The 27828-nt window shown below is 42.4% G+C and overlaps 1 protein-coding gene across 1 annotated transcript in view; it reads left to right on the top strand.

Annotated features, from left to right (window-relative positions):
* The first annotated feature begins 12013 nt into the window (after window positions 1-12013).
* Window positions 12014-27828, top strand: part of emilin3b (elastin microfibril interfacer 3b) — a 36503-nt gene continuing 20688 nt past the window's right edge. Inside the window, exon 1 of the mRNA XM_073823364.1 lies at window positions 12014-12660. Within this exon, the coding sequence (XP_073679465.1) occupies window positions 12500-12660 (161 nt within the window). The 5' untranslated portion in view covers window positions 12014-12499. The remainder of the gene's footprint in view (window positions 12661-27828) is intronic.

The following is a 27828-nucleotide window of genomic DNA, read 5'->3' as shown; positions in this document are numbered from 1 at the left end:
TTCTGTTTCCTGACATTCCAATTCCAAATCCAATTCCATTCCAGGAAGTGAATTGGAATTTATCATTCATTCTCAATTCAATTCATTTCAAGATCGCAGAGATTAGATACAGTAATTTTGTTCTTTTTTTTTAGACCCCCCCCCCCCCTTTTTTTTTATCTAGGCTTTTTGCTGTTGTTTTTTTGTTCAGAATGCTCTTGTGTGTTTCATGGATATTTTGTTCACTGTAGGCAATACAGTAAAACTTTTTCTGTTCTATCATACCGTGTTTCTACTGTACCTCCTTGTAATAAACATAAAAAGAAACGTATTTGCTTTTTACTGGAATGCTTTTGAATGTGAACATTATTGTACTTGTGGACAGACAGTTCCCAACCAAGAAATTTAGTGTCAAAACGGTGGATTGCATGTTTTGCATGCAAATACCTGTAAAACTGAAACATAAAAAGTCTATGCAGTTTTTGTAAAGTCAACAATAGCCAGTATTTTGAAACCTGGTGTACTTTGATTGACTGCATGTAAGTGAAAACAAGTGTTATTCTTTGACAGAATAATTTCATTTTGAGTCAGATTTCCAGTGTTTTGGTAAAGTTAGTGTGTGCAGAGAAAAATGTATTCTATTTCGAAATGAAGAGTTAGTATATATTTAACAAAATATATTTTTGAGAAGAAAATTATCCATTTGGCCAATTGTGTTTTGTAGGTGCGAGTCTGTGTTAAGAGTTTAGAAAAAGTATCTGAAGTATGTGTAAGCGCTTGTTAGCGATTGAAAAAAAACTGTAATTTGAAGTAGTAAAATAACAAACTAAATAAACTAAAACAAAACAAATCTATACAGAAACTGTATTTTCTACTATATAAACCTGAAATAAACACATAACAAAGCTAATGGGTAACCTTCTTCATCTATTGGAAGTCTGTTTAATAACTCCTTTATTAGTGTACACAGGGCTAATTCATTTTTTTTATGATATAACATGCTGTGACTGGATCTGTCAGCATGCCCACATTATTAAACCAATATAGTTGTCATGTCTTCTCAGCTTTTATTTCATTTGATGGGGAGCAGGTCGCCATTAGAAAAGTTTGGCCAGCATCAGCTCCGTTAAATAGCTCTTGTCATTTCTCTGGTGTCCTTCCAAAGGCTGTTTCAGAACTTGTCCTTCCAAAGGCTGTTTCAACTGCTGAAACAAGTGAGAGTGAAGAAGTCTGTTGGGGAGATCTGGGCCTCATTTCTGTAGAGAACGGTATCATTTTCATTATAATATATCACTCTACAGTTTCTCACTACAGTGTGTATTGTGTGTAGATGTGTGCGTATTGTGTTACATTAGCTCATGTTTTACACTTTCTCTATAAATCTGGGGTGCTTTTAACAACTTGTCAGATCGGGACACATTTCAAGAATCCGCAGAAACGCTCGGTTTAAAAATTACACTGCAGTTTGGAGGTTACTGCATTAAATGAAATCTCCTGCTGAAAACAGTGAGCACGTGGGGTTTCTATGTCTGCAATGTATTAACATTTTCATGTGGTGAACAATACAGTGCAAATATGTTAATGAAAGTACATTTCTCTCATATGCATGGAAGCGATTTGGCAGTAGAGATAAGTGTGCTTATCTGAAACTGTTTACAGATGTTTCATGGGTGGTGAGCAGCACAGAGAATGAAATAATAAAATGACTAAATTAAATGGTTTAAGTTTATAGCTTAAATGTTTGCTATTCATCTTAATTGTGCATGCAAAAAAAAAATAAAAATAATAATAATAATGATTTTAGTTTAAAATGATCAGTTGTATCACTCAAGAAATTATTCATGTATGTCTTAAATACAGTTCATAATGACCCTGTCTGTTCAGCCCAAAAAGCACCTCAAACAAAATGCATGTAATTATTATTATTTTTTGGCACTGTCTTTGGTACTGACAAAACAATAGCTGAAATAATTAAAATAACCTCCTTCAAAAGTTTGGTAACCCTTGGTTCCTAATACTGTGTATGGTTACCTGGATGATCATTGACTGTTTTTTGTTTGTTTTGTTTTGTGATGGTTGTTCATGAATCCCTTGTTTGTTCTGAACAGTTAAACTGAGTGTCGTTCTTCAGAAAAATCCTCCAGGTCCTGCTGATTCTTCAGTTTTCCAGTATCTTTTGCACATTTAAACCCTTTCCAGCAGCGACTGTATGATTTTGAGATCTATCTTTTCACACTGAGGACAGTTGAGAGACTCAAACACAACTATTAGAAAAGGTTCAAACATTCATTGATGCTCCAGAAGGAAATACAATGCATTAGGAGCTGGGGGGTAAAAACTTTTTGAATTTGAAGATCAAGGTAAATTTTTAACTAATTTGTCTTCTGGGAAACATGCAAGTATCTTCTGTTGCTTCCGAAGGGCAGTTATAAATTTCAACAAAATAATAAATAATAAGGAAAAAAATCTTCATTCTGTTCAAAAGTCCCCCCCCCCCCCCCCCGGCTCTTAATGCATCATATTTCCTACTGGAGCGTCTGTGAATGTTGGAACCTTTTTTAGCAGTTGTTTTTGAGTCTCTCAACTGTCCTCTGTGTGAAAAGATGGATCTCAAAATCATACAATCACTGCTGGAAAGGGTTCAAATATGCAAAAGACGCTGGAAAACTGAAGACTCTGCAGGACCTGGAGGAGCAGTGCTCAGTTTAGCTGTTCAGAACATACAAGGGACCCATCAACAACCATCACAAAACAAAAGCAGAAAAAGATCATTGTAGATCATCCAGGTATAACCACACAAAGTATTAAGAACCAAGGGTTCCCAAACTTTTGGAGGGAGTTATTTTAATATTTTCTGGACTGTATTTAAACATCTTTTATGTAAAGTATCTAACTCAGGACAGTACTAAATAAAAAATAACATGCATTTTGTATGATCGCTCTTATTTTGTTCAAATTATGGGTTCCCAAACTCTATCATTAAACAGTCAGTTCAACTTATGCACTGTTTGCACTAAACATCTCTAGTTGTTTAGTGGGGCTTCGCTGGAGTGGAAGATTATCAGTGAATGAACAACTGAAATCTCTTCATCACACACAGCAGGACTTCAGGAGTATGGAATATGGCACGCAACATTATCGGCCAATTTTATTATCGTCATTTTTGTAACTTGACAGATATACAGTAGTCACTATGAACTGCCATTGTATAGATGAGCATAAAGAGCTGCATGAAGCATATTCAAAACATTTCCATTTGTGTTCAATGTAAAAAAAAAATTGCATACGAGTTTAGAATGTAAAGCAGTAAGAGTGTAACCACCAAATTTTTTTGTACAATTACAGTACAAAAAGTAATTTTTGGTCTACCTATGTGAAAAAGAAGTACACTTTAACAAGAAGAGTACTTAATACAGAAATAATATACTTGAACTAAATGTAATATTTATGATATGTAATTGCACATGAAATTTGCCATCAGTATGTGTTGTAAAACTGACTGCATTTGATCTCTCAGACATAATTATCTAAAGCAAACAGTGCCAAGCGGTTTTATTTGCAGAATGTGTCTTCCAAGAATGCGCTAATGCAAGTGCATTCTTGCTAGAAACAATCTGCAAATAAAACCACTTGGCGCTCTTTGCTTTAGATAATTATATGTGAATGAAAAGCAAACATGACATTGTAAATGTGATCTCCTGACACCTATGAGAGAACTGCTTTTCCTCGTGGGCTCAGTAAACTTTGAGGACTGTTACTGGATGAGGAAATACTCCTGATCCTGTAACATACTATCTTGAATTGTCTGCCATGCTCCACAAATTCTTCTAAACAACAGTAAAGTCTTCAGATTTGTCACGTTGTGCAGGGAAGGCAAGGAGCCAGGAGAACACACGAGGAAACGGGAATAGAACAAAACACTAATTTATTAAATCATGAAACAAAACAAAAGGCAGGGATACATAAACACGACGAAACTTCAAAACAAACCACGAAGAGCAGACAAACACAATGAGACTTCATCGACTGACATTGAAACTGAGGAAACAAACAACTTAAATAGGAGTGGCAGGGGGTGTAGCAAATTAACAAGACAGGTGAACCAAATCAAAGCTAATGGGGACAAACCAATAAAACACAGAACAACAGAGGGAGACAAAGGGAGAAACCAACAGCAGTCCATGTGAGGGGGGAAAACACTAGGAAACACTAGACAAAACAGGCTATAATCCTGACATTACCCCCCCTCCCCCCCGAAGGCGCGTCTCGCATCTATAGGGGAGGGAGGGTGGGCGCCCTGGTGACCGCTAGGTAGGGACACAGGATACAGAGGTGGTCTCCAGGGCGGATCAGGGAGCTCAGGGGGCCATGGCCGGGTAAACAGTCCAGGTGGCCATGGCGGATCTGGGGGCTCAGGAAGCCATGGCCGAGTAAACAGTCCAGGTGGCCATGGCGGATCTGGGGGCTCAGGAAGCCATGGCCGAGTAAACAGTCCAGGAGGCCATGGCTGATCAGGGGAGTAGCCCCCCCCCCCCAGGAGAGCACGGAAGGGCGTGCTGGGGAAAGCACCGGCTCTGGAGGGCGCGCAGGAGAGAGCTCCGGCTCTGGAGGGCACGCAGGAGAGAGCTCCGGCTCTGGAGGGTGCACAGGAGAGAGCTCCGGCTCTGGAGGGCGCGCTGGCTCTTGAGGAGCGGGCTCTGGGCGGTGCTCTTGAGGAGTGGGCTCTGGACGGCGATCTTGAGGAGCGGGCTCTGGACGGCGCTCTTGAGGAGCGGGCTCTGGACGGCGCTCTTGAGGAGCGGACTCTGGAGGACTGGACGACCCCAGCGGAGACTCTGGAGGGCTGGGCGTCTCCAGCGGAGACTCTGGAAGAGCAGGCTCTGGGCGAGCGGTCACTGGAGGGCGCTCTGGCAGCGCAGTCACTGGAGGGCGCTCTGGCGGCGCAGTCACTGGAGGGCGCTCTGGCGGCGCAGTCACTGGAAGGCTGGGCGGAACCAGCAGAGACTCAGGGAGGCTGGGCGGAACCAGCGGAGACTCTGACTTGGCGGTAGCCATCTTGGATGCAGACTCAGGAAAGGTGGCCATCTTGGCCAGGGATTCAGGCTTGGCGGCCATCTTGGCCGGGAACTCAGGAACGTCGGCCCTCTTAGCCGGGGACTCAGGCTTGGCGGCCATCTTGGCCGGGAACTCAGGAACGGCGGCCATCTTGACCAGGGATTCAGGCTTGGCGGCCATCTTGGCCAGGGATTCAGGCTTGGCGGCCATCTTGGCCAGGGATTCAGGCTTGGCGGCCGTTTTGGCCGGGAACTCAGGCTTGACGGCCATCTTGGCCGGGGACTCAGGAACTGCTGCCATCTTGGCCGGGGATTCAGGCTTGGTGGCCATCATGGCTGGGAACTCAGGAACGGCGGCCATCTTGGCCGGGAACTCAGGAACGGCAGCCATCTTGGCCGGGAACTCAGGAACGGTGGCCATCTTGGCCGGGAACTCAGGAACGGCGGCCATCTTGGCCGGGAACTCAGGAACAGCAGCCATCTTGGCCGGGAACTCAGGAACGGCAGCCATCTTGGGTGCAGACTCTGACATGGAAGCCATCTTGCTTGCAGACTCTGGCGTGGCAGCCATCTTGAGGGCTGCTAGTAACATGGTGGCCATCTTGTGAACAGATTCAGGCGTTGTAGCCATCTTACTTGCAGACTCGGGCATAGCAGCCATCTTGCGTGCAGACTTGGGCATTGCGGCCATCTTGTGCCTGGCGTGGCAGCCATCTTGTGAGCTGGCGTGGCGGCCATCTTGTGAGCTGACGCTGGCTCGGCGGCTGACAGGCTTGATAGCGGAGAGGAAGCCTGAGGTACTGGGCTGAGGACCATCGTGGAGCTTAGGAGGACTTGGGGACACGTGGGGGACAAGGGAGTGAGGTCGCTAGAGTGATATGCGGAGGGTTTTGGCTTTTGGTGAGATGGGGTGACTGCATGCCTCCAGATGGGAGGAGGATTACCATCCTCCACCTCAACTTGGAAATTGGAACCACATAAATCGAGAACAAAGTTGACAAAATCTGCTACGGGACGGTAGCAATCATTAGGAGTAATCTTTTGAAACAAAAAAAGCATGCGTTTATCATTTTGTCACTCCATCTCACCAGATGGTAAACACTCAAAAACTCCTCCACATATTCCTCCAGCGAACGCTCACCTTGTTGAATGTTCAGGAGGAGATCTTCAGCCCAGGTCATGTTGTTCAGGTCAGTCGATCTGTCATGTTGTGCAGGGAAGGCGAGGAGCCAGGGGAAAACACTAGGAAACACTAGACAAAACAGGCTATAATCCTGACAAGATTAGAGAACACATATTCGAGTTTTCCCTCAATAAACTTCCAATTTGCTGCTTATTGACAGTAAGGTAGTTGTTTTAGTAGTTATGTTTAGGTATGGGGTAGGGTTAAGTGATCTAGAATATAGTAATGCAGAATAAGGCATTAGTATGTGCTTTATAATACTACAATACTAATAATGACCTCAACCTGCATTTGATTGGTCACTGATTGGCCAGTGGTGGAGATCAGGTCCAGATCTTGTCCTCATGAATGTGCTTACACAACTATACAGTGCTGCTGTTTATCATACAAGCTCAGGCTGTTTAGATGGGTCTTTTTGTTGTTTAAAGATAACACACAGTCAAATTAACACTATTTCCTGTCCAGTAACTAATGTACAGTAAGACCAGGGTCAGTTATTATGGATATAAAACATAATATAAATTTGTATAAAATCATGTAACACAAGTGGGCAGAAAAAAGGCTTACCAATGATATCAAAGTCCACCCTAGTAAAAACAAATACACTAAAATGTCTTCCAAATAAATTTATTTCATGCTATGTACACTACAAATACATTTACATATTATGCACTTAATAAAATACCCTGCGGTTGTTCTTTTAGTATACTAAACTGGACTAAAGTCTGCTAAATTGGAACTAATTTTATACTTAATGCACGTTAATTGTCAGGGCCGTGCAGAGACCTTTAAAGGGGCAGGTGCTCAAAGTATAAAAAGGGCATCTGAAACAAGGCATTAAAGAGCCCCTACGGTCTCAGGACTCAAACAACAGAATCAGTAATATTTTTTTCACTTTGTATTGTATTGTTGTCACGTACGTGGTCTATCCTGTCATCATGAACTCTTGCACAACACATTCTGGACTTCATTCCCCACAAGCCACTGCACCAATCACTGCACACACCTGCTCCTCGTTTCCCACTGCACTGATTGCTGCACACACCTGTTTCACATTGACTCTCATGCATTTAAGCCACTGACACACACACTTCCGGGCGAAGTCTTATTGTTCCGTATGGTCATTATTCCGAGCGTATCTTTCCGTGTTTGTTTTCCCTTGTGTTTGATTCCTGGACTCCTTCCCGTGTTTGATTCTCGCTGCCAGCCCCGACCTTCTGCCTGTGTTTTGACTACTCTTTGGATTATCCTCGTTGTTGTTGTTTGCCGGTGATTGACCCTGTCTGTGTACCATGCCTTCTAATTAAAGCCTGCATTTGGATCCGAACGTCTGTCTCCCGAGTCCCCTACTGTGACAATTGTATTGTACAATTTGTATTGTATTGTAAGATTGTAGACAACAGGCTTTACTGCAGAGTATATAAATAAAACAAACATATTAAGGAAGGAATTTTATTTTACTATTTAAAATATTTTAAATATCAATTTAAGGCAAATTGTGACCCTTTTTAAGAGCTGCAGAAGTAAAATGAACAGTATGAGTAGGATTTGACAATGTACAGTAGAATATTAAGGCATAAAATGGCATGATTTATAATTCAGATACAGCTTCACACAAAACAAAACAAAATATCTTATACAATGGAATTTCAGCCTTTATTCCATTAAAAGGGATAAATCGAGTTTATCATTTATTATATTTATTTAAAACATAAATATTACTGTCTTATTTGTTTAGATTTTTAGAAGGCACATTAACTTCTTTCACATTTACAACTCTGTGTTTGCTGCATAACAACGTAGGTCGATAATTGCAATAATTTGACCATAAAGAGCTGAAAAAATGTGGAAAAGAAAAAGTCATTCTCTGTCACAAGTGGGCGCCTTAAGAGCGCTGAAATAGTAAGGTTTCCCTAGTAACGGCTGTATACAAATCAGCATTAACGCTGTTTTATTAGGCAATAAATGAAAATGACAACGACATGTTTCTGAGGACAGTCGGTTCCCTTCAGATACATTCATATAAAGACATCCGTGCCACGTTTTGTCTTTGAAACCTACAGCATGCATATTTATTCAATGACACCATTGCCTTTTGAAGTTTAATCCAGCCCTATCGTGATTCTCGTCTTTCCGTCCCCAAATGTACGACCTCCTAAATTATAATTAAGCATTTTCTTATACTATTTAACATATTTCAAACTTTTTATGGCCTTAAATTTGATACAACTAAATTGAGGAGTTTTTAGGACCTGCAGGTGCCCTCTGACAGAAGGGCACTTTGGGCATCTGAGCAAAAGGGGCGGGCGAAAACCCTGAGCAAACAGCCGTTGTTTACCGACGAGCTGCGCAAATCAATGTTCATTATCAGTGTGAAGGTGCGCAGCTCCTCAGTGAACAACGGCTGTGTGTAGTATATACGGCTCAACGTGAAATCACGCACCTGATGGCATTTACTGCTGATTACAGAACCGGCTTTACTGACAAAACGCGCAAGTGATCGGCCGATACGGATCGGTGCATCCCTAGTTATTTTTTTCTATTTCATTTACACTTATACAGTAAAATGAGGACTTTGAGGAGTGATGTTTTGGAAACAGGGTTGGGGTCAATTCAGGAATGAACTCAACAATTCCAATTCAAAGAAGGAAATGGAATTGGAATTCAACAACAATTACAGGAAACAGAATTGGAATTACAGGATGTGGAACTGAATTCAGGGAAATTCCACTGAATTCAATTTATTGCTGTTTCTGAGCATCTATTTGTGATTGCATTTAGAGACATACATTTAAACTTTATTTATGATGCTTTACAAATACCAAGTAATGTACAAAATACAGTTGATCAAATGCAAGTAAATAAAAATTTAATTGAATGACAGTGGTGATAAGTTTCTGTATGTACTGTACATTCAATATATGATTACCACATAATATATGTCTCAACTCACAAAAAAAATTAGTCATGTTCATTCATGTATTTCATTCACTTTTTATTGCATCGAATTATCATCATTTCCTGAAATTTGGCATGTGAAATGATCATGCTTAACCAACTAAACATACAGTACTTTATATTTCTTTTATATGTTTGTTGTTTATGTGATTTACAATATTTAATGTACTATAAACTAGCAACTCAAGTGGAATTTAATGGAATTTATTTGATTTCAATTCTGTTTCCTGACATTCCAATTCCAAATCCAATTCCATTCCATTCCAATTTACCATTCATTCTCAATTCAATTCATGAATGGCCCCAACCCTGTTTGGAAACATGTGGCCTAACCCTGAAGATCGCAGAGATTAGATACAGTAATTTTGTGCTTTTTTTAGACCCCCCCCCCCCCTTTTTTTTTATCTGGGCTTTTTGCTGTTGTTATTTTTTTCTCTTTTTTTTCTTTTTTCTTTTTTTGTTCAGAATGCTCTTGTGTGTTTCATGGATATTTTGTTCACTGTAAGCAATACTGTAAAACTTTTTCTGTTCTGTCATACCGTGTTTCTACTGTACCTCCTGTAATAAACAGAAAAAGAAATGTATTTGCTTTTTACTGGAATACTTTTGAATGTGAACATTACTGTACATGTGGACATACAGTTCCCAACCAAGAAATGTAGTGTCAAAACGGTGGATTGCATATTTTGCATGCAAATACCTGTAAAACTGAAACATAAAAGTCTATGCAGTTTTTGAAATGTCAACAATAGCCAGTATTTTGAAACCTGGTGTACTTTGATTGACTGCATGTACCTTGTGAAGTGAAAACAAGTGTTATTCTTTGACAGAATAATTTCATTTTGAGTCAGATTTCCAGTGTTTTGGTAAAGTTAGTGTGTGCAGAGAAAGATGTGTTCTGTTTTGAAATGAAGAGTTAGTATATATTTAACAAAATGTATTTTTGAGAAGAAAATTATCCATTTGGCCAGTTGTGTTTTGTAGGTGCGAGTCTGTGTTAAAAGTTTAGAAAAAGTATCTGAAGTATGGGTAAGCGCTTGTTAGCGATTGAAAAAAAAACTGTAAGAAATATGCATTGTGCACAAGTTGTACTCCAAATGAATTTTTGTTTTTAATATACTTTTTATATCAGTAAGTTTCATGCAATCTGTCAGTAAATATGTTAATAGACTTGATCTATACTTAGTATAAAATAAATGCATTTTAAATGTATTACTTTTTTACTTGACCACTTTTTACAGTTACACTGAATAATAGTCCACCTCTACATTATTTCCAATCTATTCCTCCTTTTTACCTAATATGTCACAAATTAAAAGCTTTTCAAATGCCAATTCATCTATTTGAATGTGTGGAAAATGTGCGACACATCAAAGATTTATGAAAACAATATGATCACCAGTGTTGGGGAAAGTTACTTTTAAAAGTAATGCGTTAAAATATTGAGTTACTCCCTAAAAAAAGTAACTAATTACGTTACTTAGTTACTTTTTATGGAAAGTAATGCGTTGCGTTACTTTTGCGTTACTTTTTAAATCTGGGCAGGGTTTGCTTGTTTCTTTTTAATATATAAAAACAATATAAAAAGTTCACACCAAAAGCCTCAGGCTTAGAGAAAAGTAAATCCACGTCTGTACAGTAGACCGCAGAAGAAAAAATGTCTACTCTTCAGCAATAAAAAAAAGAGGAAAGTAATCTTTGCTTATTAGTATGGATAAATTGGATCATCGAAGGTCGGCAGCAAAGACATCAGTTAATAAACTGGGATTAAATACATAAGGATATTTGTATTATTTAACACATTGCAGGTCTGCGTTGAATTTCACTGTTTTTATTCATTTTGAGGAATACTGTATCTGTTTTTTTAGTGAGTGAGATGAATTAATGCATGTTCACATTTATTCTAGAACTAAAGTAACATCTTACTCACAATTTCTCTCAACATGGGGACAGGAGAGCTTTTAAACAATAAATCGAGGGAAAATGTAACTGGCCTTACTTATTTGAAAAATATTCTTGTCAATAAAAAAGTAATGCATTACTTTACTAGTTACTTGGGAAAAGTAATATTATTACGTAACTTGCATTAATTGTAATGCGTTACCCCCAGCACTGGTGATCACATAAAAAAAAAAACCCTGAAATGGAGTGATGTAGAGCTTTCTTTCCTGCATTATATTGTATTAATTTGCTGCTTCATAATAGTAGGGTAGTTGCTAATTTTAGGTATTGGGTAGGGATCTATTTACAGAATAAGGTATTAATATGTGCTTTATAAGTACTAATAAACAGCCAATATGCTAGTAATATGCAAGATTCCCTAAACTGGTCCCTAACATAAAATCTTACAATATGTGAACATGCAGAATAATGAATATAGATTGTGCATGAAAAACAGTTCTGTTTAATGCAACAGCAGCGTTCACAAGCATTTGGTTTTTACGAGTGTAGATTTGTGCGAGATGAATCCGCTCCCAGAAAGTTATGCTGAGATGGAGCCTGCTCGCATTTCTGCAGAAAAATCACGGAGCAAAAGAAATGTTTGGAGATTTATAGCTGCAGGCACGTGAGAAGGTTATGGGCTGAGGTCAATGAAGGGGGGTGGAGATTTTGGCACAGAGAAACCCAAAGAAAATATTCATAATCCCAGCATGCTTTTACACACGAGCCACACGTTAAAACTGCATTGAAATAAACGATCAGGGAGACGCTTGCGTTGGTTAATTTTTCTAAAAGTGCCCTCGTCTTTGAGGGGTACCAGGGGTTTCTGTTTTAAGAGAAACATAAAGTGAACGGGTTCACCCCTGCTGTCGCCTGCTGGGTCTCATTTCAGGCCGGGGTTTGGGGAGGGATATGCAAATGCGCCCGTCCTGACTGCGGCCCCCTCAGAGCTGCAGCTGCAGGGTCGACTCACGCGCCGCACTGTTGACAGAGGGATCTGAGCGCTCCAGCCACTCCTGCTTTAGTATTCTGCTACCGCTGCCCTGTCTTTCTCTTCACTTTCTCCTCTGCCTGTTCGTCTCTCTCTCTCATGTGAGTGGTAAAGTGGGCAGGATGGTGCCAGAACAGCAGATGTTTCGATTGCAGCACTGCTTGCCCGCCAACAACTGAAGTCAGTGCTCCAGAGAAACCTTGTGGGACTCAGCAAGGAAAACAAGCAACACTTCACAACCTCCGGACTCTAAAGCCCAGCTGACTTTGCTTTTTTTCCCCCTCCTCTCCTTATCCTCCCCAGCTTTTGCTTTCTATACACTTTCTCTGTTCTCTTCCACTTTATGGCTTTTTCTGCAAGTGTTTTTGTCAACCTTTGCTCTGCTACTTAAAGATGAGGGGGATATTCATGTGCGGGGGTCTTCTGTTAGTCACGTTGCTACTGACTTCAGCGGATGCCAAGGGAACTCTCTATGGAAGTCCATACAGATACAGTCTACACAAGTCTGGGAGCGTCCCGCAGTACAACCCTGGAAAACCAACGGGTCACCATAAGTAAGTCACCAGTAAAGCTGTATTTGTGTGTGTGTGTGTGTGTGTGTGTGTGTGTGTGTGTGTGTGTGTGTGTGTGTGTGTGTGTGTGTGTGTGTGCTTACAGCACAGAAGCCTGGTTTATCAAGCATTAGTATGTGTGCAATGCACAAGTAATGAAACGTCAAGAACTGTCAGCAGTTTCCTTCAGTTTCATCAACAGCTATGTTAAACTTAATTTTCTCTTTTTTTTTTTTTTTTACAATTACACATGAAGCTCAAATTCATTTAGAAACTTTGTGTAATGTTTGTACTTGCAGAAGTCTCACCTCAGGGTTATTAGTGAACTAATAAAAAGTGATTAAAATAGGATGATTTTTCAATGAATAAACATTTAAACATTTTCAGATAAAAAAAGAGAATAAAGCTGAAATATTACAAGAATAAAGTTGAAATATTACAAGAATAAAATTGAAATATGAGAATAAAGGCGAAATGCTGAGAATAAAGTTGAAATATTACAAGAATAAAGTTGAAATATTACAAGAATAAAGGCAAAATACTATGAGAATAAAGTTGAAATATTACAAGAAAAAAGTTTTAAATACTACAAGAATAAAGTTGAAATATTACAAGAAAAAAGTTTTAAATACTACAAGAATAAAGTTGAAATATTACAAGAAAAAAGTTGAAATATTACAAGAATAAAATTTAAATATTACTAGAATAGAGGCGAAATGCTATGAGAATAAAGTTGAAATATTACAAGAATAAAGTTGAAATATTACGAGAATAAAGGCGAAATACTATGAGAATAAAGTTGAAATATTACAAGAAAAAAGTTGAAATATTACAAGAATAAAATTTAAATATTACTAGAATAGAGGCGAAATGCTATGAGAATAAAGTTGAAATATTACAAGAATAAAGTTGAAATATTACGAGAATAAAGGCGAAATACTATGAGAATAAAGTTGAAATATTACAAGAAAAAAGTTTTAAATACTACAAGAAAAAAGTTGAAATACTACAAGAATAAAATCAAAATACTACAAGAATAAAGTCGAAATATTGAATATGCACATGAATATGTGCTTTATAAACAGTGTAATAACTAATAAACAGGCTAATAACTTGCAACTTAAAAGAAACTTTATTTTAAGGACCAATTCTGACTATTAACTAGTTGCTTATCAGCATACATATTACTAGCATATTAGCTGTTTATTATTACTTATAAAGTACTTATTAATGCCTTATTCTACATGATCATATTTCAAATCGTTTAATCCTACCCCATACCTAAACTTAACAACTAATTTACTAACTAATAATAAGCAGCAAATAAGGAGTGTGTTCAGGAAAAAACTCTTAGTTAATAGTGAATATGTGCTCCTTATTCTCAGGTGTTACCAGAAAGGGTGAACAGTGTTCCCTAATCTAAAGTGTTACTGTTAAGTGTAAAAAGTTACTGTAAACTGTTAAGTTTTTAGCTCAAATCATGGTCATTCATGAAATGCAAGTCAACAGCTACCATCAGTTTGAGAGTCAAAAAAGCATGCACTTCTAGCTTCTGGTGATGTATTGAGGTCTTATGAAGCAAAACTGTCTGTGCAAGAAACCGAGCTAACACTTTATTTTAAGGTGTCCTTGTTAAATGCACTCACTAATAACAAATAATTTTGCGGAATTACATGCAAGACAAACCGTAATCCTAACCCTAACCCTTTAGTAAGTGCATGTAGTTAAATAATATTATTCAGTACTTAAATGTATGATTACACTGTTACAAGGACACCTTAAAATAAAATGCAACTGAAACCAAAAAATATTTACAGTAGGCTATTATTAGTGTTTTTCTGAGAACAAAAAACTACATATCAAATGGCATCAGAGTGAGTAAACTGATGGATTTTTTTTTTCTTTTTTTTTTTGGATGAACTATCCCTTTAAATATCTACAACACTGCAAAAAGTACTTTTCTTACTTAGATTTTTTGTCTTGTTTCCATCAAAAATATAACAAAATTCTTAAATCAAGAAGTATTTTCTAGATGAGCAAAAATTATTTTAAAAATTAAGTGAGTTTTTGCTCAGAACAAGCTAAATAATTTGCCAATGGGGTAAGCCAAAAATATCTTATTTCAAACAGAAAACATAATTTTTCTTACCCTATTGGCAGATTATTTTGCTTGTTTCAAGCAAAAACATGCTTAATTTTGACTTTTTTTTTCTGAAAACAAGCAATAATTTTTACTCGTCTAGAAAATCCTTCTTGATTAAATTTTTTTTTTTTCAGAGTAAGTTTTCAGAAAAATCAAGTCAAAATTAAGTGAGTTTTTGCTTAGAACAAGCAAAACAATCTGCCAATAGGGTAAGACAAATAATCTTGTTTTCTGTTTGAAATAAGATATTTTGCTTACCCCATAGCATTTAGGATTTTTTTTTTTTGATATCTTGCCCCATTGGCAGATTATTTTGCTTGTTCTAAATAAAAACTCACTTAATTTTGACTTGATTTTTCTGAAAACTTACTAGTCTAGAAAATCCTTCTTGATTTGAGAAATCTGAGATATTTTGGCTGGAAACAAGACAAAAAATAAGAAAGCATTGTTTGCAGTGTTATGTTGACTATAAGTAAAGTTGCACCTATATGCCTACTAACTCTCATTAGAGTGTTTTAGTAGAGTATTAGTAGACTGATAGGGTTAGAATAAGTTGACATGTACTTGCAAAGTTACTTATAGTCAGTAGAATGTCTGTTGAGAGACAATCACAATGCAGAGTTAGCAGATATTAAGCAGACAGTCTACTAATACTCTAATGAGAGTTAGTTGATATGTATATGCAACATTACTTATTGTCAACATAATGTAAAGGGACCATGCAAATAAAGTTTTACCCAAAAATGAATGAAAAAAATGAAATACATACACTATATTGTTAAAAGTATTGGGTCACCCCCTTCTAATGAACAGGTTTAACTACTTTAGTAATTTCCATGAATACAAATCTTAATGTTTAAGCATATAATGATATTGATTTTATAGTAACAGTCTGGACAGGACCCTTTCTTTTCTAACATGACAATGCCTCTGTGTATAAAGCAAGGTTCATAGAGAAATGATTGATTCAGTCAGTGTGGAAGAACTTGACTGGTCTGCATAAATCCTAATCCCAACTGAACACCTCTGGTGTGACTTTAAATGCAGACCTTGAGCCAAAAACTCATTGCAAAACTCCAATGACTTGTATATAAGTTTACAGTCATTTTAGACACTTCCAAAACTGGTGCAACAGAGATGGAAATACAATTTTTAAATACACAATTTATCCTTCCGTCTTTGTTGCCACAGTTTTGGAAGTGCCTTTTTCTGTTCTAAAGAAGGGGGTGTCCCAATACTTTTGTCCATATGGTGTATATATACAAGTCATTGGTGTTTGGCAATGAGTTTTTGGCTCAAGGTCTGCATTTAAAGTCACACCAGAGGAGTTCTTGGCTTTATGCAGAACAGTCAAATTCTTCAACACTGACTGAATCAATTTCTCTATGAACCTTGCTTTATACACAAATGCATTGCCATGTTAGAATAGGATCCTGTCCAAACTGTTGCTATACCATTAGAAGCACACAATTCCCTGAAATATCATTACACACTGAAAAAAAAAAAGTTTTTTTAGCTTAGATTTGTTGTCTTGTTTCCAGCCAAAATATCTAAAAATTCTTAAATCAAGAAGTATTTTCTAGAGTTTTTGCTTGGAGCAAGCAAAATAATCTGCCAGTGGGGTAAGAAAAATTATCTTATTTCAAACAGAAAACAAGATTAAACATTGGCAGATTATTCAAACATTGGCAGATTATTTTGCTTGCTTCAAGCAAAAATGCACTTAATTTTAACTTTTTTTCTGAAAACAAAACAATAATTTTTACTCATCTAGGAAATCTTTCTTGATTTAAGACTTTTTAGATATTTTGACTGGAAACAAGACAAAAAAATCTGAGCTAGAAGATTTTTTTAAAGCATTTTAAAGCATTTTTGCAGTGCATGCTTAAATATTAAGATTTGTGCTCATGGAAATTACTAAAGTAGTCAAACCTTTTCATTAGAAGGGGGTGTCTCAATACTTTTGGCAATACAGTATATATATAAGTACTTAAAATGTGCTTACAGTGCATGTTTAGACATAATAAGTAAATTTGCTACAAACGGTTACTGATATAGTAGTTAAGAAAAGTGACCAGAAAAGCAATATGCAATTTGTCCATTTTTATATTTACACATTACAATTAGGACTATATCTCATCTTAGCAGCTCTCAACTATGTTGATGTACCTTTTTCCAAGGTTCCTAATGTTTCTGAATCTGTGTTTTGTCACCGTTAGAGTTATTTGGAATGTTCCCTAAAGAAATGTGTCACTTGATGTATACAGTGCACTGTTCATCTGACGTCACTATAAATCCTAAAATCAACACCAAAACTTTGTTCCAAAACTCGTTATGGAGCAATCTGAATCCGGCTCTACGATAAGTAGCTGGCATGTTGAGAAAATCCACATCAAAGACCCGCTGGCATCCAGGAATCCTGAAATGCCAGCGGTATCAAATGCAGTTTGCAGTTGTTGGCAGTGATGTTGTATCTGCCTCATCTGTCCTCAGTGACCCATGTTTCTGCTGCCACACAAACTGGTTGTTTATCTGAACATGTTCATGTTGCTCACTTGATAAATCACAGTAGCCTGCATCTCTATCTTCTAACTCGCTTCTAGTGAGATGCCCACGTTGACAGCATTTTAAGGCATCTTTGGCATGCTCCCGATGCGAAGGCTGTTCCAAACGGTAGACAGCCTGATTGCATTGCCTTCTAAGATAACTCCTTTTGGCCACAATCTAAGGCTGCATCTATCCTTCAAGGAGAAGGCAATCCTAGAATGCATTGCAATGAGTTTAGTGAAGATATTTCATTCAGTATTGGACAAACAGAGGGAAATGTTCTCTGCTTAGACAACCTTTGTAAAAAAAAAAAGCAGTAGGAATGAAGAATACACTTAAGTGCAAAATGAATGTTATGCAATTTCTTCAAACACTTAATTTTGAGCACTTAAGACGAGACACTGCAGGTGAACGGGGTAAAAAAAAAAACTAATAGTTATCACCTTACTCAGTTGATTGATTACATTGATAATTGCAAACATTTTTTGTATTATGAGTTTTCTAAAATGTTTTAATATGCAAATGGAGCATTATTTAATGAAATATGCACTAATTTGTGTACATTTCTAGTACACTGGATGAAGTCAGTTTCAAAACTCTTGTTTAATTTTTTTGACATATTAGAGCAATCACTCCATAATTCAGAAAATACAGGCAGAAAACGATAGATTTTTTACAGATTTTTGGGGAGTAAAATATTGTATAAAATCAAGCCAATTATATATGAACAAATCCCTCTGTAAAAACCTTCAGGATATAGACAGGAATACAAATGTAAAGTTTGGTGTGTGTAAGTGCTACTGAAGTGAAGATTTATGGCTCAGTGTAGGAGAAAAATGTCTCGGGTTACGTATGTAACCCTGGTTCCCTGAGGGAACGAGACGCTGCGTCATCAATGCTATGGGGAACGCCATTGGCGAGACTCTCTCTGAACGTAGTCTGCCAACCAATCAGTTGACGGGAGTGACGTCACAGGCAGGGTGACGTAAGCGACCAGGAAGTATAAAGCACGTGCGTTTGAAGCCGGTGTCAGCTTCCAGGAATGAAGCGATGCGCAGCAGGGATGCGGGAATTATGGTCCATGGCGCAGCGTCTCGTTCCAGGGTTACATACGTAACCCAAGACATTCCCTTCTGGGAACTCGGCTGCGTCATCAACGCTATGGGTAACGAGATGCCCACGCCCCCATAGTTCCAAGTCCCTGCCTAGTGTCTGCTAGGACAAGGGTGGAAAGAGTTGTGTCTGGTGAACATGCCAGAACACAAGTAAAGTCTCCGCCTGAGGAAATTGCCAGTGAGCGAGTCATATTACGCCTCTGTCTGGGGAACTGCCAGAACAAGAGGGAGAGAATACCCCTCGGCCTGGGGAAACTGCCAGGACACAAGGGATAAGGAGTCTCTGCCTAGGGAAATTGCTAGGACAAGAGTGGTATTACACCTCTGTCTGGGGAAACTGCCAGAGCAAGAGGGATAAAGAGGAGCACCTGGTGATCATGCCAGGATACTGGAAAAATACTGGAGTCTAATGGGCAATCATAACGCTATGAGTGAACAGGATCCACTTGGGCCATAGGGTTTCCTTATGGCGGGAGCTCTGGATTGAGGAGGGTCTCAACAACCTCAGTTGAGAGACCGGAGTCTATGAGTTGTTCTTTCCAGAACTCCCGGGAGCAGAACGATCGGGGAAAAAGCGTGCAGATGAAGCCTCGGCCACGCCTGTATCATGGCGTCCAGTCCCAGAGGAGCTGGAGGCACTAATGCCGAGTTCAGACTGCATGATTTTAGCCCCAATTTTGACTCGCCGACAGGTTTTGAGAAATCGCCGACAAATGCCCGAAATCACAGGCAAATCGGTGCTCGTTCACGTGAGTGACAATCACACAGTGTGAACTATCAAAGACGCGATCTGAGAGAATCGCAGACGTGTCGCCGACACCCGTGAGATATTTGGCATGCTAAATATCTGGACCTGTCGGCGATTCAAAATCATGCCGTGTGAAAGGTGATCTGAATGGAAATCACATCGGCGATTACCTACAGCCAATGAGACAGCAACATCCAGGCCAGCGGGAAGTTAGGGGAGGAGTTACGAAGGTATAGACCACAATATCAACAAGAATAGCTTTGGCTTCTTTTCTTTTCGCTGCAAATGAGTGCACATGCAATTTGTATGACAAGCTTCTTGCGGGCTACCATTTTTTTATAATAATACCAGTCTCACGTGAGAACTTGCACGCTTTACTCTCCAAATCTGCTTCACTACTTCCTGGTGAAGCATCGATTCCCCGGGCCTCGGCCCCTGCCTCGACAGGACGTCTGCTCCCACATTGAGACGGCCAGGGATATGAACAGCTCTGAGTGAGAGGAGTTTTCCCTTGCGTCCACAGGAGGATCTGGTACGCCAGCTTGTATAAGGGGCGTGAACGCAGACCCCCCTGGTGATTGATGTAATAAACACTTGTGGCGGGAGTCCCGAGGAACAATCAGCGTCGCCCTGGCAACTCATCAGGAACACCTGCAACTGCTCAACACGGACCAATCGATCACGGCGAGATCTCCTTTATAAACGAGCCCCAAAGGACAGAAGGGTGAGAAGCTTCTCCAAAGAGCTAAAACGCTTACCGTCTCTCTCTATCGTTCCTTTCACAGACTCGCCGTGACGATTGGGCCGCACCCAGCCTGGACCGCTTTCACTCGGGGTGACCGCACGTTCCTGCACTCACCCCTCACTGGCCACAGTCACCAAAGAGCACGAAGGGACAGAGGATTCACGAGACACCGAGCACCGAAGACGCCACATCGCCCTTTCCCCGTATTATCTCCTTCACTTCTGCACTATTGTCAATAAACGCACCCTCCGGGGCTCACCTAAACCTCTTGTTCTGTCGTGCTATTCCCCGCCCGGCCACAAGGTGGTGGAGAATGTGGGCAACGTGACGGGCCTGGGAAGCCGACGAACAAGACACTCTTTGTTTACACCGCCATCTTGCCTCGTCTCTCACTTCCGGTTTTTTCTGTTTTTCAGGCGCGCTCCTCCCCGGCAGAATGGAGGACATTGTGAAACAGCTGGCAGAGGTTAGCGTCCGCCAGCAACAGTGTTTTGAGCTTTTGACCGAACAACACGGCCAAATTCAAGGCCGCTCCTGTCAAGCTTTACTGGACTCAGGAAGTGCCGTGTCCCTAGCAAGGCCCGGCACGCTGGAACCCCGGCCTAGTCCCAAAGCTGTAATGCCCATTACTTGTGTCCACGGAGATACCCGCCACGTATTTACTAATCTTCTCACCTTCCACAAAGGTCGTAAAGCCTGGACTCTGGAAGTTGGCGTCCTCAAGGACCTACCTGTGCCGCTGCTACTGGGACGGGACTGGCCGGGGTTGGAGGCCGCCCTAGCCGAAACCACACAGCCCGCCCGTCCACGCCGACGCCTACGTCGCCAGCCGTCGCGGGGGTCTGAGAGCCCACACAGCCTGCTGACAACCGACAGTGGGAGAGAGGGTGAGTCCCCCGCCCGTGATACTAACCTTTTCCATAATGTTTTCCAGCAGGTTACGGGTGGGGGAGACTTTGGAAGAGCCCAGAAGGAAGACGACAGGCTGAAACACTGCTGGCGGCAAGTACGCGTCCTTGAAGGCCAGGACGTCCTTCCGGCCCCTCACCCTCTCCCACACTTCGTCGTGCAAAACGGTCTGCTGTACTGTGTCGCGGAGCGGCGGGGGGAGGTAAAACGTCTTCTCGTTGTCCCCAAGGAGAAAACGGAGACAGTCCTGGAGCTGGCGCATGCTCACCCCATGGCTGGACACCTGGGCGCCCAGAATACCGTGCAACGTATCCGTGATAGATTCCACTGGCCGGGACTCGAAGCAGAGGTCAAGAGGTTCTGCCAGGCCTGCCCAGCATGCCAACGGACATCCCCACGGAAACCTCCCCCCAGCCCACTCATCCCTTTACCCATCATTGGGGTGCCCTTTGAGCGGATCGGGATGGACATCGTAGGGCCGTTGCCGAGGTCTGGCCGGGGCCACGAGCACATCCTCGTCATTGTAGACTACGCCACCCGGTATCCAGAGGCCGTTCCGCTACGCCAAGCCAACGCGAAATCCATCGCCCGGGAACTGTTCCTGCTGTGTAGCCGGGTGGGGCTACCGTCGGAGATACTGACCGACCAGGGAACGCCCTTCATGTCCCGGCTAATGGCTGACCTCTGCCGGCTGCTGAAGGTACGACAAATCCGCACATCAGTCTACCACCCTCAGACCGACGGGCTCGTCGAGAGGTTCAATCAGACCCTGAAGCAGATGTTGCGGAAGGTAGCTGCTGAGGACAAGAAAGATTGGGACCTCCTCCTCCCCTATGTGCTGTTCGGAGTCCGAGAAGTTCCCCAGGCATCCACGGGGTTCACCCCATTTGAGCTCCTCTTTGGACGACAACCCCGCGGCCTCCTCGACGTGGCCCGAGAGGCCTGGGAGCAGCAGCCGGCAGTCTACCGGACCGTCGTTGAGCATGTGCAAGATATGAGGAGTAAAATCGACCGCGTCATGCCATTAGTCCGGGAACATCTGGTGAAGTCCCAGCAAGCCCAGCAACGTCTGTACAACCGGGCGGCCCAACCGCGGGAGTTCCACCCAGGTGACAAGGTGATGGTCTTGGTCCCCAACGTAGCCTGCAAGTTCCTGGCACAGTGGCAAGGACCCTATACAGTGGAGGAACGAGTCGGCCCGGTGAACTACAGGGTAAGACAGCCCGGCCGAAGGCAGGCTGTACAACTATATCATGTCAATTTGCTGAAGAAATGGGTCGGGGACCGAGACCAAGTGGCCGCCCTAGCCGTCCAAGAGCCCGCGGTTGTGGACGCCAACCCTAACCTCTCGGCCGCCCAGAAGACGGAGCTGCGGCACCTGGTCGGTCAGTTCCAAGACGTCTTCTCCGACACCCCCGGCCAGACTAACGTCCTCTCCCATGACATCCACACTCCTCCAGGCGTCGTCGTCCGGCAACGGCCCTATCGAGTCCCAGAGGCCCGCCGGCAGGCTATAGAGCAGGAGGTCCAAAAAATGCTCAAACTGGGGGTAATTGAGCCATCCCGGAGCCCTTGGTCCAGCCCGATCGTCCTCGTCCCGAAGCCAGACGGCACCCTGCGCTTCTGTAATGACTACCGGCGCCTCAATGAAGTCTCTGCCTTCGACAGCTACCCCATGCCCCGAGTGGACGAACTCCTAGAGCGCCTGGGAAGGGCCCGGTATATCACAACACTCGACCTGACAAAGGGCTATTGGCAAGTCCCCCTTTCTTCCGAAGCCCGACCAAAAACAGCCTTCTCCACTCCGTCTGGCCACTGGCAATACCGGACCCTTCCCTTCGGCTTGCACGGGGCACCCGCAACATTTCAACGCCTCATGGATGTCGTCCTTCGCCCCCATCAGACATACGCGGCGGCGTACCTTGACGACGTAGTCATCCACTCGGAGGCATGGGAGGACCACCTGGAGCGGCTCCGCAGGGTGCTGTCTGAGCTCCGTCGGGCTGGACTGACCGCCAACCCCCGCAAGTGTCACCTAGCCTACAACGAAGCACGCTACCTGGGGTTCACGGTCGGGAGAGGACTCATACGACCACAGGAAAACAAAGTAAAGGCCGTCCTGGACACCCCCCGGCCCACCAACAAGACCCAGGTACGTGCCTTCTTGGGGTTGGCGGGCTATTACCGGTGTTTTATCCCCAGTTTCTCCTCTATAGCTGCCCCCCCTGACGGACCTGACCAGGAAGGGACAGCCAGAACGGGTCCACTGGAATGATTACGCGGAGCGGGCCTTTACACGCATTAAGGAAGCCTTGACCACGGAACCCGTCCTGAGAGCTCCAGACTTCGGCTGTCCCTTCTTGCTCCAGACGGATGCCTCTGACACGGGGTTGGGAGCCGTGCTCTCCCAGGTCCAGGAGGGAGAAGAGCATCCTGTCATGTACATCAGCCGTAAGCTGTCCCAGGCCGAGAAGAAATACGCGGCCGTGGAAAAGGAAGCCCTCGCCATCAAGTGGGCAGTCCTGGAGCTAAAATATTACTTACTGGGTCGACATTTTACTCTCTTTACAGATCACGCCCCCCTACAGTGGATGGCCCGAGCAAAAGACACGAACGCCAGAGTCACAAGGTGGTTCCTTTCGCTCCAGGACTTCCACTTCGATGTGCGCCACCGAGCCGGCACCAGCAACACCAACGCAGACGGGCTCTCTCGGTCCTGGGCAGCATACGCAGGTCTGTCAGGGGTCACTTTCCCCCCACCCCCAGTCTCCCCCTTTTCTTCTCTCCTCCAGAACCAGGACGTCGCTTGGGGGGGGGAGTGTGGCGGGAGTCCCGAGGAACAATCAGCGTCGCCCTGGCAACTCATCAGGAACACCTGCAACTGCTCAACACGGACCAATCGATCACGGCGAGATCTCCTTTATAAACGAGCCCCAAAGGACAGAAGGGTGAGAAGCTTCTCCAAAGAGCTAAAACGCTTACCGTCTCTCTCTATCGTTCCTTTCACAGACTCGCCGTGACGATTGGGCCGCACCCAGCCTGGACCGCTTTCACTCGGGGTGACCGCACGTTCCTGCACTCACCCCTCACTGGCCACAGTCACCAAAGAGCACGAAGGGACAGAGGATTCACGAGACACCGAGCACCGAAGACGCCACATCGCCCTTTCCCCGTATTATCTCCTTCACTTCTGCACTATTGTCAATAAACGCACCCTCCGGGGCTCACCTAAACCTCTTGTTCTGTCGTGCTATTCCCCGCCCGGCCACACACTGCAGTGCTGTCGATGCGGACCAGCACATGATGGTTTCTCAGGTCCGGGAGGAAATATTTTCTTAGGGCCTGAAATACTGCCAGCATCTCTAGGCAGTTCATGTGCCACGAGAAATGGTAATCGCTCCACAGACCACGGGCTGAGCGGCCACTCATGACCGCTCCCCAGGCGGTGAGGGACGCATCTGTCACTAGCGTGATGCGGCGACAAGGAGCTCCCAACACCGGGCCCTGAGATAGAAACCAAGGTTTCTTCCACATGTCCCAGGCACGTAGGCATCGCCGCGTGACCTTGCTCTTGCGGAATGGGTTTCCCCCTCGGGGAAAACCCCTTGGTTTTAAGCCACCACTGTAACGGCATCATAAACGGCAGTCCAAGAGGTATCACGTTGGACACGGCTGTTATTAGGCCTAACAGTACTTGAAACTGTTTCACAGTGAGTGACAAGCCTAGCTTGGCCGCATTGGCTGTAGTGAGGATCGACTCGAGCAGGTGACATACGTGCCTGCGTCGTGATCGAATCCCATATGACACCTGGATAAGTGGTTCTCTGTAATGGAGAAAGCACACTTTTCTTGGTGTTGGGTCTCAACCCCAGCTCTCTCATGTGAGCGAGAACAACACCTCGATGTTAAGCCGCTAACCAGTGCTAGGCCGAAAGAAAGAGCTCTGTCTCGGTAAGCTTTGCCCCTAAAAGCAAACCACAGAAACTTCCTGTGTTGAGGAAGGATGGAGACATGAAAGTAGGCGTCTTTTAGTTATTGTGACAAATCAGTCCTCGGACCTGATTTAAGACAAGACGTAACTGACAGTTTGAAACTCAGTTTTCTGACTGAGCGGTTCAGCTGTCTGAGATCTAAGATGGGCTGCAGCCCCCCATTCTTCTTGGAAACAATGAAGTACCGGCTGTAAAACCCGGACTCTTCATATTGAAGAGGGACCACCTCGATGGCCTCCTGTCCATAGCCTGCTCGGGGTCCACCTTGGTGGGAAACACCCCATTGAAGGGGGTTCTTAGATATAATAACCCTACTCCACAGTACGCAGGACTCATGTAGATACTTTCGGCAGTAGTATCAACGCTGCCAGAAATTCTACTAAGGGTACCAGCTTCTCGAGACTGGCCTCTGATTTGCCCTGAGCTTCCAGCTCGGTGTCCCGTACCGGTGAACGGGCAGAAAACACCTGAACTGACTGTTTTAGCTGTAGGTGTATGCTTGCGGGAGACAGTCGTGCCCTGTAACACTGGCAGGGTTAACTGGTCTATACATACTGGGGCAACTGAGGGAGCGGAACCTCAGTGACGCTCTCCACATCCACCTCCTCAGAGGAGGATAGGCGAGCACTGTGGGCCATTGCTGGAGGAAGTACCACGCAGCGGGCTTCCACAACCAGCAATTGGCTGCCGGTTTGTCAGAAGGGAAAGGAGATAGGGAATCAGCCGTCTCAATTCCCTCCAACGGACCTAGCTGCGAACCCTCCAAGTGCAGCTGCCGTTCCGCCTCCCTTTTTTTTATTTAGAAAATAATTTACTTCTTGTTCTATTACCAGACCCTGCTCGGGGCTTACAATAGTAGGAAACGCCCCGTGGAAACTTATTTCTCCTAAACAGCAGTAAGATTGAATGGAGAAAAGTTTAGTTAAATATTCTTAGACTTTGAATGCAAATGTAACTAGGCAAATATTAAATAATATTGTTTTTCTGATTTGTTTATACTCACATTATATGTACTGTATGTGGTATGCATGCATTCCTGCAGGACAGCGTTATGTGTTTAGTCTTTTCAACATCATGCATTTGGTTTATAAACTATGCTGTGCATCCTTAATTACTGTATATTACATGTATACATTACACATATTGCGCATTCATTACACAAACATGCATGTCACGTGTAGTTTTTTTGTTTGTTTGTTCGACCAAACCTGGTTAGTGCATCACAACAGCTCATCATTTAAGTAAGAACATATGACAAGCATCCAAGATTTACAGAAAGTCATTATGTCTGCTTAACTAAGATCTTTGCCAGCATGATCTTGATGTAATTTTAGTTCTAAATGTTTCTCATATGTTTCACATTTTTCCCTTTATAGCATTCAGTGCAACTGAAAGATCCGTTTCTGCAAACAGCAGCTGCATCATGTTCATATACAATTAAAGCCCATTTGAGATCAGTAACGTGCATGTAATCATTTTAGCTCACTGGCTGATTCTAAGTTCACAGACATTCACTGAATAAATAAATAAATAAATAAATAAATAAAATGCTTTTCATAATTAGATTTTTTTTGTCTTGTTTCCAGACAAAATATCTAAACATTCTTAAATTTAGAAGAATTTTCTAGACAAGTAAAAATGATTGTCTTCTTTTCAGAAAAACAAGTTAATATTAAATGAGTTTTTGCTTGAAACAAGCAAAATAATCTGCCAATGGTGTAAGAAAAGTAATCTAGTTGTATGCTTGAAATAAGATTATTTAGTTTACCCCATTGATGGATCATTTTGCTTGTTTCAAGTAAAATCTCACTTAATATTAACTTATTTTTCTGAAAACAAGACAATAATTTTTACTTGTCTAGAAATCCTTCTTGATTTACAAATTTGTTTTATATTTTGGCTGGAAACAAGACAAAAAAATCTAAATAAGAAAAGCATTTTTTGCAGTCTGTGTGTGACTGAAGCTATTTGATCAACTAAATCGATGTATTAACCATAGACTGTAAAAAATATGGACGTAGTATCCGTGACGTCACCCGTAGGATTCTGAAGCGCTAATTTGAAGCTCATAGTGGGCGGGATTCGGCCGCACCATCTTGGAATCGCGTCATCGCGCGTCACTCCCGGATAATAAAAAATGGGCAAAAAGGCGGGATGTGGGTGGAGCTGGTTGCTGAAACCACGCCCGCCTAGAGCGACAGTGGTGACAGCAGCGGCAATCCCCCTGTCACTCAAGTGGCCACGCCCTTAATTATGCTGAACTTTAAGGCTTAATATAACTTAAACCGATGAGTTATAAAAAAATTCACCCCCCTCACAGTTGACATGAAGGGCAAAACTAGCTATATAGACCAAAACCATTTTTTGAACCAGGCTGTAAACATACTTTTTTCTGCTGTAAAGTTGGGCATTTTAACATGGAGTGTCAATGGGATTGACTCCCTTTGCAGCCAGCCTCAAGCGGCCAGTCGATGAATTTCAGTTTCAGTCACTTCCGTGTTGGTTTCACGAGGGAGACCGGAAGGTTGCCCCTTGGTATTAACATGTAATTACTCAATCGCAATCATAACCAGACATTTAGACTTAAAATATGTCGCTAAACTGAATCTTTGCATCCCAGTTCATCAATTAGAAGCCTGGATTGTTTGGTATATTCCTAAAAAAAAAGTCCTCTTGACATGTTCATAGCTAGCTAGCTATTTTTGCCTATAAACATCTGGTTTAATGCATACATTCTTAAAAATAAAGGTGCTTCACGATGCCTAGAATATCCTTTTTGTCCGAATGGTTCCATAAAGAACCTTTAACATCTGAAGAACCTTTCTGTTTCACAAAAGGTTCATTGTGGCGGAAAAAGGTTCTTCAGATTATAAAAGGTAAGAAAGAGATGGTTCTTTAAAGAACCTTTGACTGAATGGTTCTTTGTGGAACCCAAAAATGTTTTTTCTATGGCATCACTGTGAACAACCTTT

This window comes from Garra rufa, chromosome 18, assembly GCF_049309525.1.
Source record: "Garra rufa chromosome 18, GarRuf1.0, whole genome shotgun sequence".
Taxonomy (NCBI): domain Eukaryota; kingdom Metazoa; phylum Chordata; class Actinopteri; order Cypriniformes; family Cyprinidae; genus Garra; species Garra rufa.
Note: the sequence above shows the minus strand (reverse complement) of the source record. Positions and strands in the feature narration are given on the sequence as shown.